This window comes from Ammospiza nelsoni, chromosome 3 (genome assembly GCF_027579445.1).
Source record: "Ammospiza nelsoni isolate bAmmNel1 chromosome 3, bAmmNel1.pri, whole genome shotgun sequence".
Lineage (NCBI taxonomy): Eukaryota > Metazoa > Chordata > Aves > Passeriformes > Passerellidae > Ammospiza > Ammospiza nelsoni.
Window position 1 is genome coordinate 95,948,612 of NC_080635.1, and position 22,890 is coordinate 95,971,501.

The following is a 22,890-nucleotide window of genomic DNA, read 5'->3' on the forward strand; positions in this document are numbered from 1 at the left end:
CAATGAATAATCTGGTTCTCTGAATATAAAAGGAAAAGTTATCTTTTACATTCTTATATAGCAATACTGCATATAACTAAAAAAAACCCAAACCAACCAACAAAGCCACAATATTTGTTTTTAACCAGTAGACAATGGCTTTAGAAGTTTCGTACATCACACAAGAAAAAATTATGTGAAAATAATTTGCAAAACCAGATTTATTCCTATATAAAGTTACTCCAGTTTTCTAAGACACTTTTGAGAAGTTTGTTTAAATAGGACAGGTACAGAAAACAATCAAACACAAAATGAAACTAATAAATTCAAGCTCATGGAAGCTAACACTAATTAAAATCACTTTCTCTGTTTCAGTAGCTTCAAGGGACTACACTTATTTTGAGGGCTTTCTCCAAGGTCTTTGTATATCCTTTTCATTTTCTTTTCTCATTTGTGATTGTTTGTATCTTTCTGCCATTGCCATAAGCTCATCAGGAACTACCTATTAAGAAAGCAGGCAAAAAACCAAGGTGAATTTTAAATAAATCCAAACTTTCAAACTGCTATATGAAAATGTTATTGATTTGTGTGCTCCCAAACTTGATTTCATTATTTATCTGGCTCCTGTCACTTTGCAGATTATTTTCTGTAAAAATGCAGAGAGAAATCTTTTTACATAAGATTGCACTGAAATACACTAAAAAATAATCATCATAGTGTCTCTGGATTTTCAATAATATATCTATGCTTGTATCACCATATCTGATGGCAACATATAACCAGCTAATTACAACATTATAGTTCAAACAGAAATGTATCTTTTAGTTATAAGGAGCAGCTGGTAAAAACATCCAGTGCCACTTAAAGGTCATATCATACTATATACATTTACTGAATGTTGATTTGTATTAAATTCCTTATGGAAGTTTTAAGAGCCTCTGAAGAGAAACTTTGTGACTTAAAGAAAGTGTTGTCATAGGAATGGTTCTCACATGCTTAGAACAAAGCAAAAAGACAAGGAAAGAGGGGCAGGAGAAGATGGTCAGATCTCCCACCACTAGGAGGTTGTAAGAGCACCTTACCAAGATCCACAGGAATTTTTGGCATGTTTGTAATTATGTGGAAAAGGTGAATAGTATAATCAAAACACTCTTGTCGCAGACATTTTTTCACAGAAATCCTTTCTTTCAGATTTCTGCGTCTTCTGGAAGGCCTCAGAAGAGAATGTAAACAATTATTATCAGCTGCTGTGAAATGCAACAGGGGCACCTTGATTGGCTCATGTTCCCATGTTTATAATTGGAGGCCAATCACGGGTGCAAGCTAGGGACAGAGTCCCTGGACACAACTTTGTTATGGATTCTTTCTTGCTATTCTTAGCTTAGCTAGCAGCACCTGCAACTTCTCTCTTTATTCTATTTAGTATAGTCATAATGTATTATATATGATATATCAATAAATCCAGCCTTCTGATCAAGAAACAAGATTCTTGTCTCTCTCTCACCTCCAGCGACCCACTCAGGACGCTGTAATACACTCTCACCTCAGAGTTCTTAACAACTGAGGCCAGATGTGAAGAATTACAGACAGATTTATTAGTTGAGTGACAGTGATGGGAAAAAAATAAACCAAGATACCATTCTTTTGCTCACAGAACAAAGGCAGTATCCAACAAGATTTCTTAAACCAGGTTGGGAAACATGCTGACATTAATGCAATGTTTACTGCAAGAAGCACAGTGTGCAACTGTACTGTCAAGAGGTGTTGGATCACTGATCTGTCAAAACCAGCCCACTTCGGCAATCTGCAATGGCACGTGGCTGTCAGGGGAAGTCACCCTTCCAGAATCAGTTTCCTGATCAGAGCAAAGGGCACTGGGTGAATGTGCTATTAATATGATTGCTCTGTCTGTGTCATTTGTGTCTGCCAGTGGCATAAATACACTGCAAACAGCAGAGTACAAACAAATGTAAATATCTTAAAGTCTCCCTAAACATGCCTGGGCTTGGCAATGCTTGAACAGGTGGAGAACGCAGCCAGGACAAAAGGTCTGGTGGAGCAGGAAGTCACATTCCTCTACTTTCCATTTCTTTTGTCAGACTTTATAATTGACCAATGCTTGCTATTTGCTATCAGCAACTTTTTCTTGTGCTAGCATGAGGGCCAGCTCACTAGAATATGTTTTATATGCTGAATTGCTCTTACTGGTAAGCAACTATCCTGGCAAAATATGACAACTCTGGAAGAGTCCATTCTGCCTAAGTTTCAAACATTACTTAAAAATAAAGTTAATGTATCTCTAGCTGAAAGGCACAACAGGCTTATCAATGGAGATAGAAGTAATGAGACAAAGTTATTTTTCGGTTGAAACATGGGATGATTTTCTTCCTCAGTATCCCCTAGAGCTTGAAGCATAATTTATTCCAAACTAAAATCACAACAATTTCTTGCAAGAGTGGTTTTTGAGCAAGCACAAGTCAAGAGCAGGAACAAGTGAGGATATAGAAACATAAAAATCTCAGTGAGGTAATATCCAGCATCTAGTGGCTTGTTGAAATTTTTATGAAAAATCTGTGTATCTGCTAAACATATAAGCTAGGTGAGGCTCATTCAAGTGAGAAAAGGATAAAGATGCCATAATTCACATGGAATGCTTTTCTTGGTATCACAGAGATTACTGTTTTTCCATTAAATCTGTCCATGCTTGTTAATAAGCATTTATATGTAAAAGATTCCTTCAGCATGAAATAGACACCTTTTTGTTGTACTTGTTTTTCTTCATATATCTGTAGATTCAAAATCACAGAGAACATTTTGCTAACAAAAGCAACTACCTTGTTTTGAAATCAAAGTATTCTGAGCCTTCAGTTCTCCCCTACTTTTACATAATGCTTTAAGACTGAAACAATGGTATTTCCATTTGTCATGAGAAAAAACCCCAACACTTTGTCTGTAGGGATACTTCCTTTCTATCAGACATAACTAAGTTTGAGAATAATGTTATGACTAACAGTAACTTCTGAAAGCAAGGATTCAGAGTTCCTCTTTTCTCCTCTGAATGTAGACTTGCTCCCAGTTGAACCGTCACACATTACAAAAACCACAACCAGTTTGGGAACTTTGCAGCCTGCAGCTGGAGACAAACCTTGAAAGGTAATTGTTAACTCAGAATAAAAAACTCAAGGCACCTCTAAAGTAGCTTCACAGTATCATTACTGGTTTCACCTCTTGTTTTCTGAATAAAAACAAAGCAAAAAACCCCCACCCCAACCAAAAACCTCAAATCTGCAATTTTAAGGAATTATTAGGTGACTACTCTTCTACATCTTTTTTTTCTCCTTTCCCCCCTCAAAAGCATCTTACTAGGCTTGCAATAAAGCAACATAGTATCCTTCAAAAAGAAGATTGAGCTTGAGGCGAAGTTCTAACCCAGGGTTTAAAGTCTGAGTAATTGTCTATAGTAAAAACCACAGATTCTAGATAAAATCCATTTAGTATGTTCTCAAACTCCCATCCAAAAATCCAAACAAACACTGTAACCCAAACAAACAAAACTTCAGCTCAAGTGAGGACTTGAACTGGGGGTTTACTATAAATCAGGCAAAATGTTGTTCTTTGTTACAGCAAAAAACAGTAACACAATTATCTGTTTTCTCAGATATGGTATCAAGAAAAAATATGCTTCTTTAAAGAAAGAGATCATATTCCAGTTCCACTTCACATACTATTTACAAGCATCAGTAATAAAGCTTGGAAAAGTAAGTGCAGGCGTCACAACTGTCAGATACAATAAACAGATAAGATAGTTGAGCTTCTTCTGATACAAGTATTGTTAATATTTAGACCGTTAAACAAGAAATTGGGACATGCATCCAAAAGTGAAATACAAATGGAATAAAATTTGATGAAATAAAATAAACCCTATAATTTCTCTGCAGACCTCAATGTGTACGTTAGTTACTTTTTCTTCAGACATAGAAGGCTTTGGTTAAAGTTCACAGTTCCTTCCTGGGACTCGTCTGTAAAGCAAAATACAGCTAAGGCTATCTAGGAAAAGACAGACTCAAACATCCATTTTCTTTCCCTGAGACACCACAAACACTCACCAAGAAGGGTCTAAATAGTCTTAGACCTCCACAACATGCTTCAGGTGCTAACCTAGAACCAATATAAGTCTTACCCAGTAATGTATGCTTACTTGGTTTGCTCTTTCCAGAATGTCAGCCAGCTCGGACGCAAACCTCCAATCATTGCTCGTGACAAGTGTTACTGCCTCCCCAGAGCGCCTAAACGAGGAAGGAAACAACTGCTGATCCTCCAAACAACTCTGACCTAGGCAGTAATGAACTGCACCACAGGCAATATTACTGAGCTGATACAATAAAAGTGGCTTGAGCATTAACCCTGCACATGCTTTTCATAAAAATCTAAACAGCAATTCACCTAAAATGGAGCAAATGCACAACTAATTTAGATTTTAGATAATAAACATAGCATAATGGCAACATATTTAAGTATGAAGAGACACACATTCCTATCATGATTAAATGAGAAAAATCACACTTGTACTAGCCTGGGAAAGCAGCATCCAAAAGAACTACCACTAAACTACACCACCACGATTGGCTGCGGATTTTGAAACTACAGATGCTTCTTCGCAATGCGTGGTCTAGAAACTAAATAAATCAGCAGCTCATGAAGGGATAAACAAGGAAGTAACATTCCAAAATATCAATGCAAATTGTTTCTCTAATTCTTCCTCATATTTATACCAGCTTTCAAACACCCTTGATTCAATAACAGAAAAGCATAAAACTTGCTTGCCTTCAATTTAACAGTGAATTCATTTAAAGACATAAAGCAGTATGTTTCTAGAACATACTTTGATAGACTGAAGTCTGGACTCCCCCACCCCACATCACCTGTAGCCTCTAGAATTTGTCACAGAAAAACACCCATGTTGTGCATAAAACATAACAAAACACTGGTAACACATGACTGTTTTCTGCTAAACACTTACCCTGCTCTTCCAGTACGACCTACTCTGTGAACATACTCTTCAATGTTGCGGGGGAAATCGAAGTTGAAAACGTGAGTAATGTCGTGCACATCGAGGCCACGCGATGCCAAGTCAGTAGCCACCAATATCCGAACTTTGCCTACAGTTAGTATGACAGGAAGTGAACAGGAGTTTATGGAACAAACAGAAAACATATTGGTTTTCTAGTTTATAATGCACTTCATATTCTTAACACAAAGTAAAAATATGCTTGTTGAATGTCACACTGAGTTAGCGCCAAAAACAAACTGCTAAGTAAGCACCCAAAATGTCATTTTGCTACTATTTGCATGTCACTAGTAGAACAGCAGAGTGCAGGAAAAGTAAGAAATATGCCTGGTTGATATAAAGAGTCTGTCCAATGAACAAAACCTTCAACAACTATATTCTCAGCTGACACTCTTGTCACAGCACGAGTCTTTTATTAGCATGTGTTCAAGTAACTCTGAATTGTGTTCACACAACCCTACTAGCATAATCTGGAGCAGGACTGGTTCACTGAAAGCACCATCATCTGACATTTAAATTTACCTTTCTGTAGACATACAATGCCAATTTTTCCAGAAATCTCAAAAGTAAAATAAGCCTTACTTTAAATTATTAAACTCCCAGCCATTCAAAATTTTGTTGAAGAGCAATCTCTTTGTTTGCTGGGTCTTTTTTTGCCAAACAACTAAAGCTTTCTTTAAAATTTTCCATAAAATTCAGAGCTCTTTAATATTTTAACTTCTATAGTACTAGAGAGACATGACACTTAGACAAGTTTTGAACAGAAAAAACATTAGAAATCTGGCCTAAACAAACCAGTAGTTCAGTACAAACTCACCTTTCTTGAAGTCATCCAAAGCCTGTTCTCGATCACATTGCTCCCTGTTGCCATGAAGTGACTGTACTGGAATTCCTTGGATACCAAAGTCACTTGCCAAGTCATCAGCCCTAGGGTGAAATAAAGCAATGGCTCTTAAAAGAGAATAAAAAAAAGAAATAAAATAGTGCAGCATCTAGATTTAAATCAAAAGGACAGTAATGTGACAGCAAAAGCTAAATGTGTGCCTACGGACAAAGTGTTACCTAGGTCAGCTGATACTTATTATAAAACAGGAAAGCAAGTCTAATCCACATAGAAATGTTTAACTTTATTTTATACTTTAGAGGAATACTAGATTATTTTTGTGTTGTTGACTCAAAAAGTTCAAGTATATACAATGACCACCCCCACATTAATCAGGTCTTGCACACACCAGAGGTGTATGAAAGTAAACAGTACATCACATTGATGTGTCCCCAAGAATCCAAACATCCACTTGAGCTATGTGAAACTGAGACTTACCACCACCATTAATGATATAAAAAAAATACAAACTGCTAGTCAGTCTAAAGGAAGAAATAAATAAAAAAAAAAAAATAATACTAATAGCAGCATATTGTTGAGAAGAGCTGTTACACTTGATAGTTCTTATGTGAACTAAGAAACTATTCAGTATTTCTGTTAGGAAAAAAACCCCAAACAGAGATGATACTGGGAAGTGATTACATACGTAAGCTTTTTGCCCACAAAAATGATGACCTTATCATTTGGCTTCATAGACTTAATGAAGCTATGCATGAAAGCTCTCTTTTCTTCCTCGGGGATAACAATAACTTTTTGTTGCACTGTGCTTACTGCCTGTCAAACAGCAAAAAGGGATGTTAGGTAGAAACAGATTACAATATTTTTTTCTGTTAATTCTCATATTGCCATGTTATATAAGTAGCAATATATGATACCATAAACCCCCCTATTTTAATATGTATCAGTTTGGAGTTCAAACAATGCATATTTCTTACTTCCTCGTTGCTTTAGGAGAATAATAAAATTTACCTTTAAGCAGTTTGCCAAACCATTTATTTGCAGAGATTTAACGGGTAGCGATTAGTGAGGTGAAAGGAATATATTATTAATGAAAAACACATTTAAGTTCTTTAATTTGCAAATATTTCATGTTACTCCAGAAAAAGTTGGAACAATGGCAGTTTTACTCGAAATTACAGGCTTTTAAAGATGCTGTAAATCTCTTTGAAATGATCAGTTCTAAATATTCCAATAACAGTTCACTAAAAAATTTACTCCATTACCTCTGAAGGTTACCACAGAATATCTAAGGTGTAACTAATACGTAAGATAAAAAGCCTAGACATTCTCGTGGCATGGTATCATGATCTTGTGGCAAGAGTTGAAGATTCAATCAAGTAAATAAAGATTGTCTCTTCACAGGAACCCTTCCCCCCAACCAGATTTGTCAACTGGGTGAAGCTCCTGTAGAAAGAGATTAATGCCCTAGAGAATAGAACTACAAGAGCAGTTGATGTCTTTCAAATTCTAATCTTGACAAGAACTGCCCTTTGATAAAAGTTTAGTTCTGAACAGAACTAAAAGACAAAAAGCACACTTTGTCTCTATTTCTGCTGAAAAGTGTACTGGATACTAGGTTTCCTCATTCCCTATCGCTAAAAAAAAAAATGGAACTGAAAAGGAAACTTTCCTAAGATCTTGGGCAAACTACTGTTCCTGTAAATTCTGCTGGTATTGAAGCCAAATACACATAGCTGCACAACAATGACAAATAAACAACTACATCCACACGTTAGAAGTTTTGGACTTTAAAGACAGTTCTTACTTTAACACATACTTGCTGCTATAGACAAGTGTCCTCCAAGAGTTTAGTACAAAGCTCCCACTCCATTTGAGAAAGATACAGGTAGGAAACACGAATTTAGATAAGGATTTGTATGCATTAGAAAGAACATCTTCAGAAGGAAAACCAAATAAAGAACAAGAACTTGCTGAACCAGAATTAAGGTTGCAAAACCAAGGGATCACACAAAAACATTTGGCATTGTGAAATAGAACATTCAATATGATTGATACTCGTTCACCTGTTATGTCTTCTACTGAAGGGCTATGACTTCCAGATATTGTTACATCAAAAATATTGGTTTATACTTTTTAAATTTTTCTGAACTTTTAAGGAAACTTTAAAATAAATAGCACGGAGCTGTTTCTTGAAAGCTCAGATGATTACAAGAGACACATGCATTTACTTACATACAGTTAGTTACAAGCAAAAAACCTCCTGGCTTAAACATAAGTTCTTCTACAAAAGGAAGGGGAAAAACCAAAGAAGAACAGGACAACTTACTGTTAAGTCAAGAGTGCCAACATACACAATCATGGGATTTTTCAAGTAGGATTTTGCTAGGCGACGGACACCATCAGGCCAAGTAGCACTGAACAGGAAGTGAAGAGGAAAACACACACACATGAGAATAGCATGCCAAATCTTCTCCAGTTCATTCATTTCATCATATTCTTCTTTTCTTTCCTTTCTTATACACCAGTGAAACACATATGCAGTAACAGTATTGACTTTAACTAATCTTAAATTAATAGTAAAGAGCACATGAGCTTAAAAGGGCATTTTATTGGTTAAAAGTACAGGCAACAATTATGGAACCTTCCTAGTGAAGCCTCAGCTGAGGTTAGTTGTTGGACAATACCCAATAAGCAAGCTTTTAGTCTGCTTTCTAAAACAACAGCTTAAATGCAAAATACAGGAACCAAAATTATTGTTGGGATATTTGATTGTTAAGTTTCCAAAAGCTGCATAATTTCAAAATTAATCCAGGTACAGACTAGCACAGATACTGATCAGAAAGTCAGGAAATACATTTGGTCCCAGAAGGAGAACTGTAAATTGGCATTTTAAGTTGATGTGGCAAATTCCAGCACTCTGAGGAAACCTTCCTTTTTTTGGGATAACTCAACTGTCTTTATATTTGATGTAAAAAAAGTAGAAAAGACAGTACAAACTGAAAAAAAAATCTGTCAAATGACTCATCAGGATTGATTGACTAGACCGAATTAGAAAGAAAACAAGTAACAATTTTAATAACTGACACATTTGTTTTGAAATTGACTTGTTCAATAACCTTATGTTTGAGTCCTGAGCACAATCATGTTTAGATACCTCGTCATAACAGTTTGTCTGTCAGGACGCACATCTATTAGGATCTTCATTATCTGAGGTTCAAATCCCATATCCAGCATTCTGTCAGCCTCATCTAAAACCTGTTCAGAAACAAAGTTATTTACTCTGCCTAGTTCCTCAGATAAGGGTTTGTATCAACAGGACAATACACAGAAAAAGATTTTAATGGTAACTGTTTTAATTGCAGAATCTTCTCCACAACTTACTGCAAAACCTGTTCAACTTGTATTTCACCTCTTCAATTTCCTTGACACTTTTTCATTTGGTATTGTATTTGCAGGCAAAACAAGAAAATTCACAGTTCCTTTAAGAGCATTTGAAGTCAATAAAACAAAAAAACAACTGTTTGTTTTACCAATGATTAGGTTGATGGCTAAAACTAAGCACAAACTTAAAAAAAACAAAACCAAAAAACCCATAACCAATCAAACCCAGAGGGGAGCAACCTGGGGAGCAACACACATAAATGGTTTGCAATTTTAAGGGGAAATCTCATTTCTACCACATAAGATACCTCATACAGGACCAAAATATCACTTGTCAATTTAGTTCCTCATTACAAGTAGGAAAAAGCCAGAGCATACATTCTGGCTCACACTAGGACACTGCACAACTACCAGAGCACAAGCTTGTTTTGTCTGGTAAAAAAGGCCAGAATTGAACAAGAGAGCTGGAGGTCTGAGAACATCTCTTTGGAACTAAAATGCTTTATAATATACAAGCACACTTGTGAATGTTTTCAGTTTCATACAAAGAAAGAAGACTGACATCTGAGACTCATTTATTTTCTTTGATTTATAGAAACTCTATTTGAAAAGTAAAGTTACATGGATTGTGCTTGTAAGTATTAACAATTTCTAGACACTTAGGTGGGAATATAAGGCATTGATGATAATCTCTTTCTACTGTCCTAATTTTGCTGTTCCATTATTCTCTGATATTTTGTTATATTAAAGGGGTTTAGTACATTATTTATGTAAATCTCTGAAATAACCAAAAATTATCAACTGAGAGACAAGACAAGGATTCTATTTCTTGGTTTAATTCTCTTTATTTTTAGAGGGCTCATGGAGGTGTCATTGACTACATGAATTCTAGAATAGCAAGGCTGAAACATGACTAATTTTATGTAAAGAGTTGGCTGCTATGCCTTTTTCAGCAGTAGAAGTTTTCTTTGCTATTAAGGTCACTTGCTGCAGAGGGAAAAGGAAGCATCTGTGCCTAACTGATGGATCAGGTAGCTGAAATTTACTTTTCTTTTTTCTGACAGCTGTTTCATTAAGAAGGCTGTAATATATATCAGGTAGCTATTAGTACCAATTTTCTCAAATGTGTCACAGCCCCATCCTGGTTTATAATCTAAATGCCCTTCAATGCACATAATCTTAGGTTTCTTCTTATCTTTAAATATGCACATATTTATTTGTTTGTCAATATTGCTCATTTCAGTCCTATTTCTTGGCAAAAAATTCTACAAGTCAGTTCTTCCTTTGAAAATTATTTCATTTCTTCTTTCCTTTCTTCTAAATCAGTTATTGGTTAGTTTAACACCTATTTTTTGTATTGAAGAATAAAAGCACTATTGCAATCTACCTTTTACATCCTCCTTCATGATTTATATATATACTTTTAATTACACTTTGTTCTAAATGTTTCCAAATTATTCATGCACAATTCCAATTTCCTTCCTTCTGCTTTATCAGCATGAAGTCCAAAGAATTAAGATTACTTCATCAAACTGCTGATGAATGAATACTGATTTACACTGAACACAGGCAAAAAAAGCATATTTTCATGTGACATGTATTTTGAACAATCAAAAGGCTGTTTATGACAGAATCTACAACCTTACTTCTGAAAAACAGCAGTCTATCTTGAATAAATGGCTTCCTAAAAATCTGAATCAAGACTTTATCAACTTGATAGTTCTGTCAGGCAAGAAGAGAAATTCTAACATCAAATTCACCTTGGGTTCAGTACCTAATTAGACATAATTATCAGAGCTTGTTCTTTTGTTGTTGTTTTGCTTTACTGGGGGCTGGTACATTTAGTTGGGTTTTAACAATTGTCTCCCAGAATCTGACCTTGGAAGTCCTTTGGGAAATAATTGTATCATATTAGCAAGTAACACTCAGTTTACTTTGGGAACCTTCCTAAGACTCAGTAACATCTTTAAATGAAAACTGTAAATGAAGCTCTTTAATGAAGAGTGTTCTTCATCCAAGATGGAAATGTGAAATCTATTACCACTCTTTTTTCCTAAAGCAAGGCCGCAAGATTAAATTATTTGTTGGCTGAAAACTGACAATGAAGCTCTGGAAATAGAAAGCATCATACATATTGAAAAGCACAAGAAACAGGGATAAATATAGAGCAAGATTACAAAAAGAGATAATTTTCAATGTCCAATTTCAATGTCCATGAGGCTATGGTAGCACAGAATTCCCTTAAAGTCTGAGGCATGAGACTCAACCATATCACAATATATGGTTCTTGCATTGGTCCTTCTGAAAACATTTAACTGCTAGTGTAGCAACAAAATTATCTCTCCTCCTGCTTCACATCATCATATTTTTCAATTTCATAGTTAATTCTTTTTAGCAACGTCACACTTCAGTATGTGCTGCACATACTGAAACATGCTTTTGGTTCAATACCCATGGAACCAGTGTGTGCCTGTGGTATGACCATACTCCACCTTGGCAGAAAGATGATCTATGCTCCTATAGTTCTCAGAATACTGTTCTCTTCCTGCTCAGCAATTACATGTGAATCTTCTACAGAATGCTACTCTCCTGTAACAAACTTTTTTCCCAAATGGCCAAATTTATAATGATGTTATACCACCACTGGCTTTGCCAGTAAGCTCACAACTATCACTTAAAATTGGAGCTAACTTGTTACAACATGGAGAGAATTTAACTCTCACAGAATAGTGGGGTGGACAGAGAGAATGGCCAAATTGTCAAACTAGGCAACAATTCGCAGACAAGTTAGACAATTGAATATATAGAAGCATTTTCCAAACAGCAATGGTCTTACCTGTTCAGCACAGGAAAAGGCAAAAATGAAAAGAAGACATAAGGATTATAATAACATTTATGAGGCTGTTTTCCCACTGAGATCAAAACAAAGTCAGTCCCCCAACATTTAAATATCTGTGTCTGACTCTGCTACCACACAAGTTCTAAAAAAAAATTGAGACACTGGTATTTATTTAAAAATAAAGGGAAAAGACAACTTCAGAAAGGCATTTCATCCATTAGTAACTAATCCTGACAAAATGAATTTTAGAATGCCATTACTGAAAAAACAATTCAGTATCTTAAAAATGCTTGCTGTGCTAGAAGCCTATTTTTCCTAGGGAATATTTCACATCTGCAATGCAATTATAATAAGTATGAATCATCCCTGCAACACAATTTCAGTGTTAAGCTGTATTGTAATTAATACTTTGGAAGTTTAAAGAAAACTCCATTAAATCTTAAATTGAAACTGAGTCAACCATTTCCCAGCTGCTGCATTACTCATTGCCTATCAGTTACTTGCCAAATATGTTATGCTCTTCAAATTTATGAAGTTGTTCATCTGAAGATCATTCAGTCTGCCAGGAGTAGCAATAACAATATCCACACCTTTGGTAACCATGTCTATCTGTCCTTTTCGGTCCCCACCACCATAGACGCAAATACTGTAAAATAAAAGTTTTACAGACATAGTGTATTAAATTTCAGCTAAAGTCAATCCTTTTCAAATAAATGTCACCATGTTGCTTTAAAAGTGTCACCTGGGATTAACAAGTGTGATTGACAGTACTGCAGTAATTAATAAAATTAACATTGAATGACATTCTGTCAACAGCTCAGCAATAGTTTTCTGCTGAAACTGCAGTGAAAAAATTAATGAAAGGGAGATAGCTCATATGTTTTGGGTTGTTCTGAAAATATTTACACAAAAAATAGATGAACATATGAAAGGATGCATGATTTTCCTAAAAGTACCATCAAAAGTGATATGTTTTGCAGTTGGGGTGACTGTAAGACTTATTCAGAGCACTACACAAAGTAAACAGAGACCCCTAAAAGCAAGTTTCAGAGTACAGTAATGTCTATTTAATTGCTTAAATGAAGATCTACGCTTAGCAGGTTTGTGGATGACACCCAACTGCAGAAGGAGCTGATACACTCAGGAGAATTAGGCTTTTACCAGAAGAACAACAAAGGCTAGAGAAATGGGCTGATGAAAATACCATAAAGTTTAACAAAAAAAAATGAAAGACAAAGATGGAATATACCCCATGACTCAGGGCCAAACAAAACATTACAAAAAGATTTGTGTGGGCTAGAACCTGAACATTATTCAGCAAAGTAATCTCTTAGAAAAGAAAGCCACGTGTGTTCTATGGAGAAGGTAGCAATAGGAAGCATAAAACCAATATTGGTCCATTAGAGGATGAGGATGGTCACCTCACAAGCAGGGACAAAGACAAGACAGAGCTGTTTAACATGTTCTTTGCCACTGTCTTCAACACAGATGATGCACCAAGGGGATTCCAGTGCCCTGAGCTGGAGAACCACAATGTGAGAACGATCCACTCCCAGCTGAGCTGCAAATTATGCAGGATCTGCTGCTCCAGCTGGATTTCTACAGATCTATGGGGCGTGATGGGATTTGTACAAAAATTCTCAAAGAGCTGGCTGATGTCATTGCAGTGTCTCTCAATGATTTTTGAGTGGTCTTTGGAATCCAGAAAGGTCCCTGGTGAAGTTATGAAGATTATTCTGGGAGGTGTAGACAAACACCTGTAAGACAATGTAGTCACTGCCCACAGCCAGCACAGCTCTAAGAGGGCAAAGTCCTGCTTGTCAAGCCTGACTTCCTTTTATGACAATGTAGCCCACCAAGATGATCAGTGAAGCCAGTTGATGTAAGCTGTTTAGATTTCAGTAAAGCTTTCAATACTTTTTCTCACAGTTTCCTTCTGAACAAAATGTCAAGCACACAGCTGGATGAAGACACCATGGGATGGGTCAGCAACTGGCTCACAGGTCAGGCATAAAGGGTTACAATGAATGGGGTGACATTAAACTGGTGACCTGTCACTAGAAGGGCCCCACAGAGCTCCATCCTTGGCCCTCATAACATCTTCATAAATTACCTGGAGGCAGGAATGGAAGAGGTAGTAAGCAAGTTCACAGACAATACAAAACTGGGAGGAGCTGCTGGCTCCCTCCAGGGCAGGGAGGCCCTGCAGAGAGACCTTGACAAATCAGAGGGCTGGGCAACCACCAACCACGTGAAGTTCAACAAGGGAAAATGCTGGATTCTGTACCTGGGATGGACAACCTTGGATGTACAGACAGACTGGGGAATGGGATACTGGAAAGCAGTGCCAGGGAAAGGGACTTGGTCAATGGCAAGTTGAACATGAGTCAGCAGTGCCCTGGAGCCAGGAGAGCCAACCCTGTCCTGGGGGCATCAGGCCCAGCATCACCAGCTGGGCAAGGGAGGGGATTGTCCTGCTCTGCTCTGCACTGGGGCAGCCTCACCTCCAGTGCTGGGGGCAGCTCTGGGCACCACAATGTAAGAAAGACATTAAACTATCAGAGAGTGTCCAGGGAGGGCAACAAAGATGGGGAAGGGCCTCGAGGGGAAGCTGTGTGAGGAGCAGCTGAGGGCACTGGGTCTGTTCAGCCTGGAGGAGACTGAGGGGAGACCTCACTGCAGTTACAGCTTCCTTGTGAGGGGACAAGAAAGGGCAGGCACTGATCACTGATCTCTGCTCTGTGTGACAGTGACAGGACCCAAGGGAATGGCCTGAAGCTGTGTCAGGGGAGGTTTAGGCTGGATATCAGGAAAAGTTTCTTCACCCAGAGGGTGGTTGGGCACTGGAACAGGCTCCCAAAGGAAGTGATCACAGCACCAAGCCTGACCAAGAGTTCAAGTGTTTGGACAATGCTCTCAGTCACATGGTGTGACTCTTGGGGATGTCCTGTGTAGGGCTAAGAGTCAGATTTGATGATCCTTGTCCCTTTCAACTCAGCATATTCTGTGTGATTCTTCTTAGCTGTCAACTCAGAAGGAAAAGCAGCAGAAAAGCTTCATAAACTTTGACCATGAGATTAGTCAAAACATAAATTCTGAAAACTGGGAAAATATAAACCCTGCATTTACTACTCTCTCCTCCCCTCTTAAATGCAATTATTGGAGTAGGTATTGGTAGGAGAAAAAAACATACTACTTAACAAGCCAGTGAAAAGCAAGACTACCTTTTAATTCCTTTGTATGCATACTTTGAACACTCTGCCTCTACTTGAAGTGCCAGTTCTCTAGTGGGAGCAAGAACCAACATTCCAGGCCCCCCACGCTGATCTTTGGATCTGCAACAAAGCATATTTAGAATGTTGGTATATAAGGATGGGCAAAGTCCATCATGCTTGACACTGAACATTTTTATACTGTTGTAAACTTCTCCTGTACACTGCTGCTAATGGAATGCTAATTTGTCTATGGTGAAAAATTTGGTGCTTATTCCATGAGATTTATATAAAATTTTTTTCAATACATGATTTTTATCTTCATTACTAGAAAAATCATCTCAGGAGTTGGGTGCAGGAGGAAGTAAGTGCAGGGGGAAGTATTCACAGCTAAACAAATCCGACCTGTGAGCAGTCCTTACATTGGCTGTGAAGTCAAGTGAATGAATCCAGGCATTAAGTATGCTAATGTCTTCCCAGTACCGGTCTGCGCGATCCCAATAAGATCAATTCCTTGCAGTATAATTGGCCAAGCCTGGGACTAACATAAAACAACAAACACTTAAATGTAGTCTTCATTTTTCTCTTAAGGTTCAGTTAAAGAGTCATCAAAATTGAAGACATACCTGAATTGGTGTAGGCTTCTGAAAACCAACTTTTCTTATATTGGCCATAATATCAGGATAATGCTCAAATACATCTTCAAATTTACAAACAGGATTGGGAATGCAGCGCTTTTCATCTTCTTTCAAGTCATCACAAGTTATATTATTATTTTCTTTCCTATATCAAGTAGCGCAATTGTTTTAAAGTCTCATTATCTGAAAAACTGGAGCTAACATAAAAGACTGTGTATCTTAATTTTTTTTAAACTGCTTGAACAAGAAAAAACAAGTTTAGGCTCTTGAATGGGACTGAATTAGTCTTGTACCTTTCTTAAAAGATCTTCTATAGGAAAACTTCTCCCAAATGTATCAATAACCATTTTTTCTTAAGAACAACTGATTTGAAGTTATATATGGTTATTAACATGAACTGCACTCCTATCAGGCTACAATTATACCTGATTACAAATTAAGTAGGTATGACAAATTTTTAAACCCAAAGACAACCCAGAATTCAGATGAATTGCTTCAATTTAACAGTCAAAATTCTATATTCTGACAAAAATCTCCCCCAACTGTTGTCAGAGCAGCTGTCTGGATACTCTAGAGAATACCAACTCAACAATTTTGGAAAAAGAACATGATAAGGAAAAAGTAAGGCTCAAAAAAAAAAAATGCTGGAACAAGCCCCTAAAAGCAGGCAAAACCCAAATCACAATTCATATAAAAGACTATATTAAAAACTGCTTTTCCAAGGCTTCCTCCAATTTAGAGCTATTAATACGTTGTCCTAGTTTCAGCCAAGGGCAGAGACAATTTTCTCCCACCGGCAAAGAGGGGTGCTTGAAGCCATGCGGGCATGGCTACATTGTTACTCTGTATCACCCAAATCATCATGGGAGTGAAGGGGATTTTCACTTTCCAGGAGAAAGGGGTGTGGTTTCCTGTGGAAGAAAAAGGAACAAAATGACCATGGAGGGTCATTGCCTTCTCCCAGGAGAGCAAATGGTGATTGGAGAGGTGAGGTGGTGTGAAGGTCTGACCAGCAGGCTTGGCATCATCGTTTTTTGTTATCTCAGTCTTGGGGAGAAAAACATGGGCACAGACTCCCATGAGCATTTTTGCATGCAATCACCTTTTATACAACGTTTTTATTAGTGTTCTTGCTGTTTTTCTTATCTCATTGATGTTTTCCAGTAAATTCTTATTTCAATCTATAATCTCTGCCCTTTTGTCCCTCTCTTACCAAAGGGAGGGGAGGGAAGGGAGTGGTTGCTTAGACCCTAATTTCCATCTGGTTTTAAACCATGACATCTGCATAAGCATATTGATTTCAGTCCTGTACTCCTCCGAAGATTCCATTCAGTAAAAACCTTTTCTTCAAATAGGGTGTAAACTAGGAAAAGAATGAGCAATTCAATTTTCCCTCATGTTTATAGAATTATTTCTTTTGGTTGTGTCTTTTTTTTCTTTAAAGCAAATGGATTAGATGAAGTAGGAAAAAAATTCCTTTATCAGACAAGTTGTATTCCTCAATACAATTTTTTAACCTACAAGAACAATGTTCTGTAATTTTCACTAGCTCTAACAACAACACATCCATATACTTTAAGGGAAAAGGTGAAAGCATCTGGAAACAATTCCATGCTTTGCTCACTGTGGCAAAGTTTCTCTGGCATGCAAAAAAAAAAAAAAGACATCTTGCAAAAAGAAAAGTAATAAAAAGCTAATGCTTCAATAATGTTCACTAACTTCATTAGAACTACTAAAGAGGGTTGTAACTATTACCAAGGCCTGAACCAAACCACTTGAAACAGATGATGTGTTTTCCTTGCAAGGTAGTGATAGAGGTTGCTGGATCAAAATAAACAGATGCAGTTAACTGAAGCATGTACTCACCAGGATGTGCTTGTAAAAACAAGACAGATAAAAAAGGAAGACAACAGTAACAAAAGTTGGAATTTGGTTTGAAGATAGTTTTGACTAAAAAAATGCAGGGGAAAAATTGCAGCCAAAAGGTATTCAACCTGTGAACAATTTTATTTGGAAGGACCTAGAAAATGTGAACATACTGTCTCATGAAAGGCGAAGAAACAGCCAAAAGAGTCAGTGAACCATTATGAAATTTTTCTTTCTGAAATTCAACTAAATCAAACATTTTTAGAGAAGTAGAAAATCCATGAGGTTATTTTTCCAGACAACTAATAATCTCATCTGCCAGTTGTTTCATTCCCAAGAAAGAGTTCTTAAAAAGATCAAGGTGCTACAAGACCCCAGAATTAGAGTCTCTGTCTCAGTATTTCATCTCCCACCTTCTAGTCTCTCTAGTTTAATAGTGATTTTTGCCAAGCAGGTGATTCCCTAAAGAAATGATCTTACCGCCACAGTTCCACTTCTTCTTGCGACATAGATGCAGTCCTGGCTGATTCTTTGTAGAAGTTTTTCTCAATTGGAGGCAAGCCTTAAACAATCAGAAAAATCCCACTCAAATCAGCAAGAAATAATGCAGAGTCAATGTAAGTCTGCTAAAGCTTAAGATGGAAAGCCCAGGACCCAGAAAGTGCCTTGAGCCAGAAGACTAGCTGGAAGTATGGAAAACCATTGCTCACGTAAAAAGATGAGGGCTGAGACAAACACTTCAATATCTGCAAAAAACCCACTCCCTCACTTTTAAAGTTCTGAATATACTACTGTACTAACACATACAGTAGTATATTTAACAACTCCTAGTTTGTTTTTTTATTTTTTGGTGGCAACATACAAAACAACACCGTTTTCAAAGGGTGACATTCAAAATACCACAAGAGTAAGAGGTTTAAGTCTTGGCACAGTAATCAGTATCCTCCATGACCATGTTGAGAAATGCTGCCATGGCCAGCTCACTGCAAATACGTCACTGAAGAAACATTCAGTCATCTCAAAGCAAGTATTAGAAAGTTTAAGCATTCCAACAGATTTACCACATAAAGACAAGTATAATACAATCAAAATTGTAAAACTAACCTGCCCACTTCATAGATTCATATTTGGCCCTGTTTTCTCGAAGAGAGGCCCAGTTAATTACTGGTTTCTTTGGGTTATTTTCAGGCTTGATAATGTCCAAGGTTTTTCCTGCAGAGTTAGTAACAAAATGCTGCTGTTTGATGGAACAAACATGGGGAGAAATCTCCCCTCAAAACAAATGTGTTTTCTATTGCAGGCCTCATATATTTTAAATATACATGAAACATATATATAAGTGGAAAATTATTTCCCAGATCTCTACCCTGAAACATTGCTAAAATGTGTACAAATTCAGTTTTGATAAAAAAAGGGAAACATTTCAACATCCTTAGCTACTTAAAGGAAGTAATGACAGGGTATGACATGCTTCTCCAGCTATAAACTAGGTTTGTTGTGCTGCAAGGTTTGGAAACCAGTAGATGATATGCAGAGAAAAAGCTTTAACAGCTACAAGAGCAAAGCCTAAAGCATCCAACAACACCACAATAAAGTCTAAGTCTAGTTATATTCCATACTTCTTTTTTGATGAGATTAACACATCCTAAGTAAGTGCAGTTTAACCTGAAGATATAAATAGCAACACAGTTGTGTGGAAAATTAGTGGAAAGGCAGGAAACATAGGGATAACACTGTCACAAACCCAAAGGTAGCTTTAAATACTTCTAGTCTCTTGAAACATACTCATCCACCTTCTGGGACACTTCTAAAAAGGAAACACACAACTACTCCAGTCCTTATTCTAATGCTGGAACATAATTCCTGGATCCCTTCTTCCTCATCAGAGCATCAGATCAACAACTGTGGATGGTGTTCGCCTGTGCAAAAAACTGCTGGGAGCACATACAAGACATACCAATAATATAGGCAGCATCCAAACATACAAAAATGATTTCTATATCCATGTAACACAGCTACCACAGGAAAGCCTAGTAAAGCCAGGTACAAAGTGCAGCACCAAATCTCAAGACATTAACAACCCTTGAAAGCAGTAGGAAGTCAGCATGGCCGTGCTATGATCAGCACTTTACAGACTGTCTTTACAAAGGTTTACTGAATTGTAATTCTCCACAGATACCAGATTAAAACTTGCACTAGAGCCAATACTGTTATTTTGGAGGAATCAAACTGATAGTGCAAGAACCAAGGTGGTATAACATTCTGCATCCATAAAATTGTTGAAGACACACAAGAACTGGTTTTCATGGAATCCTGGCAGTTTGGTGGGAGGGGGAACTGTCCATAGTTGAAAAAAAGGAGGATGTCTTGGTATTTCTGTTTTAAGAAGATGCCATTGCCCAAGAACAAGGTTTAAGAGGTTTAAGTTAACTTACTTGGCAAAATACTAACAATATAAAAAGACTCCAGCAAACTACCAAATATATGGAACACAATAATATTTTTGCCCCCAACCTCACATTTCTTACCTTTCTCTGTCCCACCTCTAACATAGTTTTGTCCAGAACTTGTAATAAGATTGTCAATCAACATCTTGGCTTTGTTTTGCACATCAATGCTGCCAAAAATCTTTACTTCAGATTCATAGGTTCCTCTTGTAACCTATGGTCAAAAACATCACTGAATTTTTTTTCCATACTGCAAAGACAAACATTATACAAGAACACATACTGAAAATAATTTTTGATCTTTTTTTCTCTGAAGTTTAACTTGTTCTATGAAAAGATAGATTTATTTCCTTCTAAAATTGAAGGTAATAAATGCAAACTTAAGGAAAAAAAAATCAATAACTTTTTCGTATTTTCACATAACATCCAAATTGCACCCTCAATTCCACTTTCTTTACACCAACTCTAAAACAGTGGCATTATTACAGCTATTGTAACACCCTTAAACTTCCTTCAAATGGTTTACACAGAAACAAAACCAAGTATGTCCCCAAAAAAGCCCATTCCTTGACAACATACAGCACATGGTACCTTTATCCTGGAACCTGAAGAATCCTCAAGTTCTTTAATTTTACTTCCACCCCTACCTGTTATAAAGATACACAGCAGGTATTACAGAGATTTAGGACAAACTGCCCAAACCTAGACATTAATTGTATGTATTTTGTTTGTGACCAAACCCTGAGACTTTCATATGAGTGCGTGTACCTACAAATAAAAGCACTTTTGACATCAAACCGTTGGAGACTGTAGGTACCTCTTCTGTCAATTAAACAAACGCAAGGTTTGTATGTAGGGGAATGCCCTTCAGTAGAAGAGATGGAGGAGTAAAGCTAGATCAAGAGATTGTCACCCTTCCTTCATGTGACTAGAGGGGCTTCAGAACACTTGCACACTGCTGGCCTTGAGAAACAGACATCAACTCAATCACTTTAGGGTGGACAAGTTTCCCTGGCGAGTGGCGGACACTGCAAGAGCAGCCTGCCGTGCCCAGGTGGATGGAGAGAGCCGCACGGAACTGCGAGGGCCCCTCCGCGGCCAGGCTGACGGAGGGCAGGGACCCACTCCCTCAGGGCACGGGGGGGACCGGCTCCTCCCCACCCGCTTACCCCAGGGGCCAAGCACCCGGCCCGGGGGTGCACCGGCATTACCTATGAGAGCCCCGACCAGGGCGCTATCCAGGTGGAAGCAGAGCGGCGCCGCAGAGTCCCGAGCCTGGCCGGCCGCAGCTCGGGGCGGCCGCTGCCGCGCTGCCCGCCTCGGGCCGCCGGAGCCTTCAGCGCCTCGCGGCTCCCACCCTTCCCCTCCGGCATTTCCCGTGCCCTTCCCCCATCGCCCGCCGCTCTCCCCGGAGCCGCGGCCCCACGAAGGGGTGCTGGGCGACCAGCACAGCGCCCCGGCAGCAGCAGCGGCGGCCCGCGGCCAGTCCGGCGCGCCCAGCTCCTCATCGCTGCTCGCGTCCCAGTCCGACATGGCGGCCGCTCCCGCCTCGGCCGCCCATGCGGAGGAACTTGGCGCGTCTCAAGCCCGGGGCGCGCTGATTGGCCGGGGCGGGCCGCTCTCTGAGCTGTGATTGGCTGGCTCCGCAGGGGGGGCGGGGCTCTATGGCTGCCCCTGCTGTGTTTTCGGGGGATCACGGAGTCGGTTCGGCTGGAAAAGGCCTCGGGGACCATGGCGTCCTACCCGTGACCCAGCAGCGCCTTGTCAAACACGCCGTGGCACTGAGTGTTTGACACCATGCCACGTGCAGTGGTTCCTTAAGCACTTCGAGCATGCTGACTCCCCCGCTCCCTGGACAGCCTGTTCCAATGCCTGCTCACTCTTTCTGCAAAGAACTTCTTCCTAATGCGCAACCTAAACCGGCCCCGGCGCACTTTGGGACTGTGTCCTCTTGTCCTGTCACCGGTTGCCTGGGAGAAGAGGCCGACCCCCACCTAGCAACAGCCTCGTGTCAGGCAGCTGTAGAGAGCCATAAGGGCCTCCCTGGGCTTCCTTTGCTTCAGGATAAGCGACCCCATTTCCCTCAGCTGCTCCTCACAGGACTGGTGCTCCACACCCTCCACAGCCTTGCCCTTCTCTGGACTCGCTCCAGCACCTCATGTCTTTTCTGCAGCGAGGGGCGCAGCACTGGAGAGAGGACTTGAGGTGTGGCCTCACCAGTGCTCAGTACTGGAGGGTCAATCATTGCCCTGGTCCTGCTGGCCACACTATTGCTGATACTTTCTGATTTCCTCCCTGCTCCTCTGCCAGCACAGGGGAACCCTGGGTTGGGCTTAGCTGAGGAAGAGGAGGAGGCAGCAGAGGCAAGAACAGGGTTGAGAACATGTGGGAAGCAACAAAGTCTATAGGGTGGAAGGGAAAGGCAGGCAGCCTCAGGGGAGGCAAGGGAGTGAGAGTGGCACTGTGTAATTTTGCCAGGCGCCCAGGCTGGTCTCATGCTGATACATTGCAGTCTGATTTTTTAAGCAAAGTCGTAATACTTAATCTCAAATGAAGCCTTAATGATGCTTTAATGAAGCTTTTATGTTCATTATGACTCAGTGTACTAAAGCTGAT

At 38.9% G+C, this 22,890-nt stretch overlaps 1 protein-coding gene across 1 annotated transcript; it reads right to left on the bottom strand.

The window, feature by feature from the left end:
* Nucleotides 1–361: 361 nt before the first annotated feature.
* Nucleotides 362–21,807, bottom strand: DDX43 (DEAD-box helicase 43). The gene is made up of 16 exons (XM_059469592.1): nt 21,486–21,807; nt 20,866–20,921; nt 20,356–20,488; nt 18,932–19,039; nt 18,308–18,389; nt 15,950–16,106; nt 15,746–15,864; nt 15,336–15,446; nt 12,616–12,757; nt 9,046–9,146; nt 8,218–8,305; nt 6,577–6,704; nt 5,865–5,974; nt 5,000–5,138; nt 4,178–4,265; nt 362–481 (listed from the first exon to the last, which is right to left on the bottom strand). Exons 1-16 carry the CDS (start codon nt 21,805–21,807, stop codon nt 374–376), a joined length of 1,992 nt encoding a protein of 663 aa, XP_059325575.1. The 3' UTR covers nt 362–373.
* Between the last annotated feature and the right edge of the window lie 1,083 nt (nt 21,808–22,890).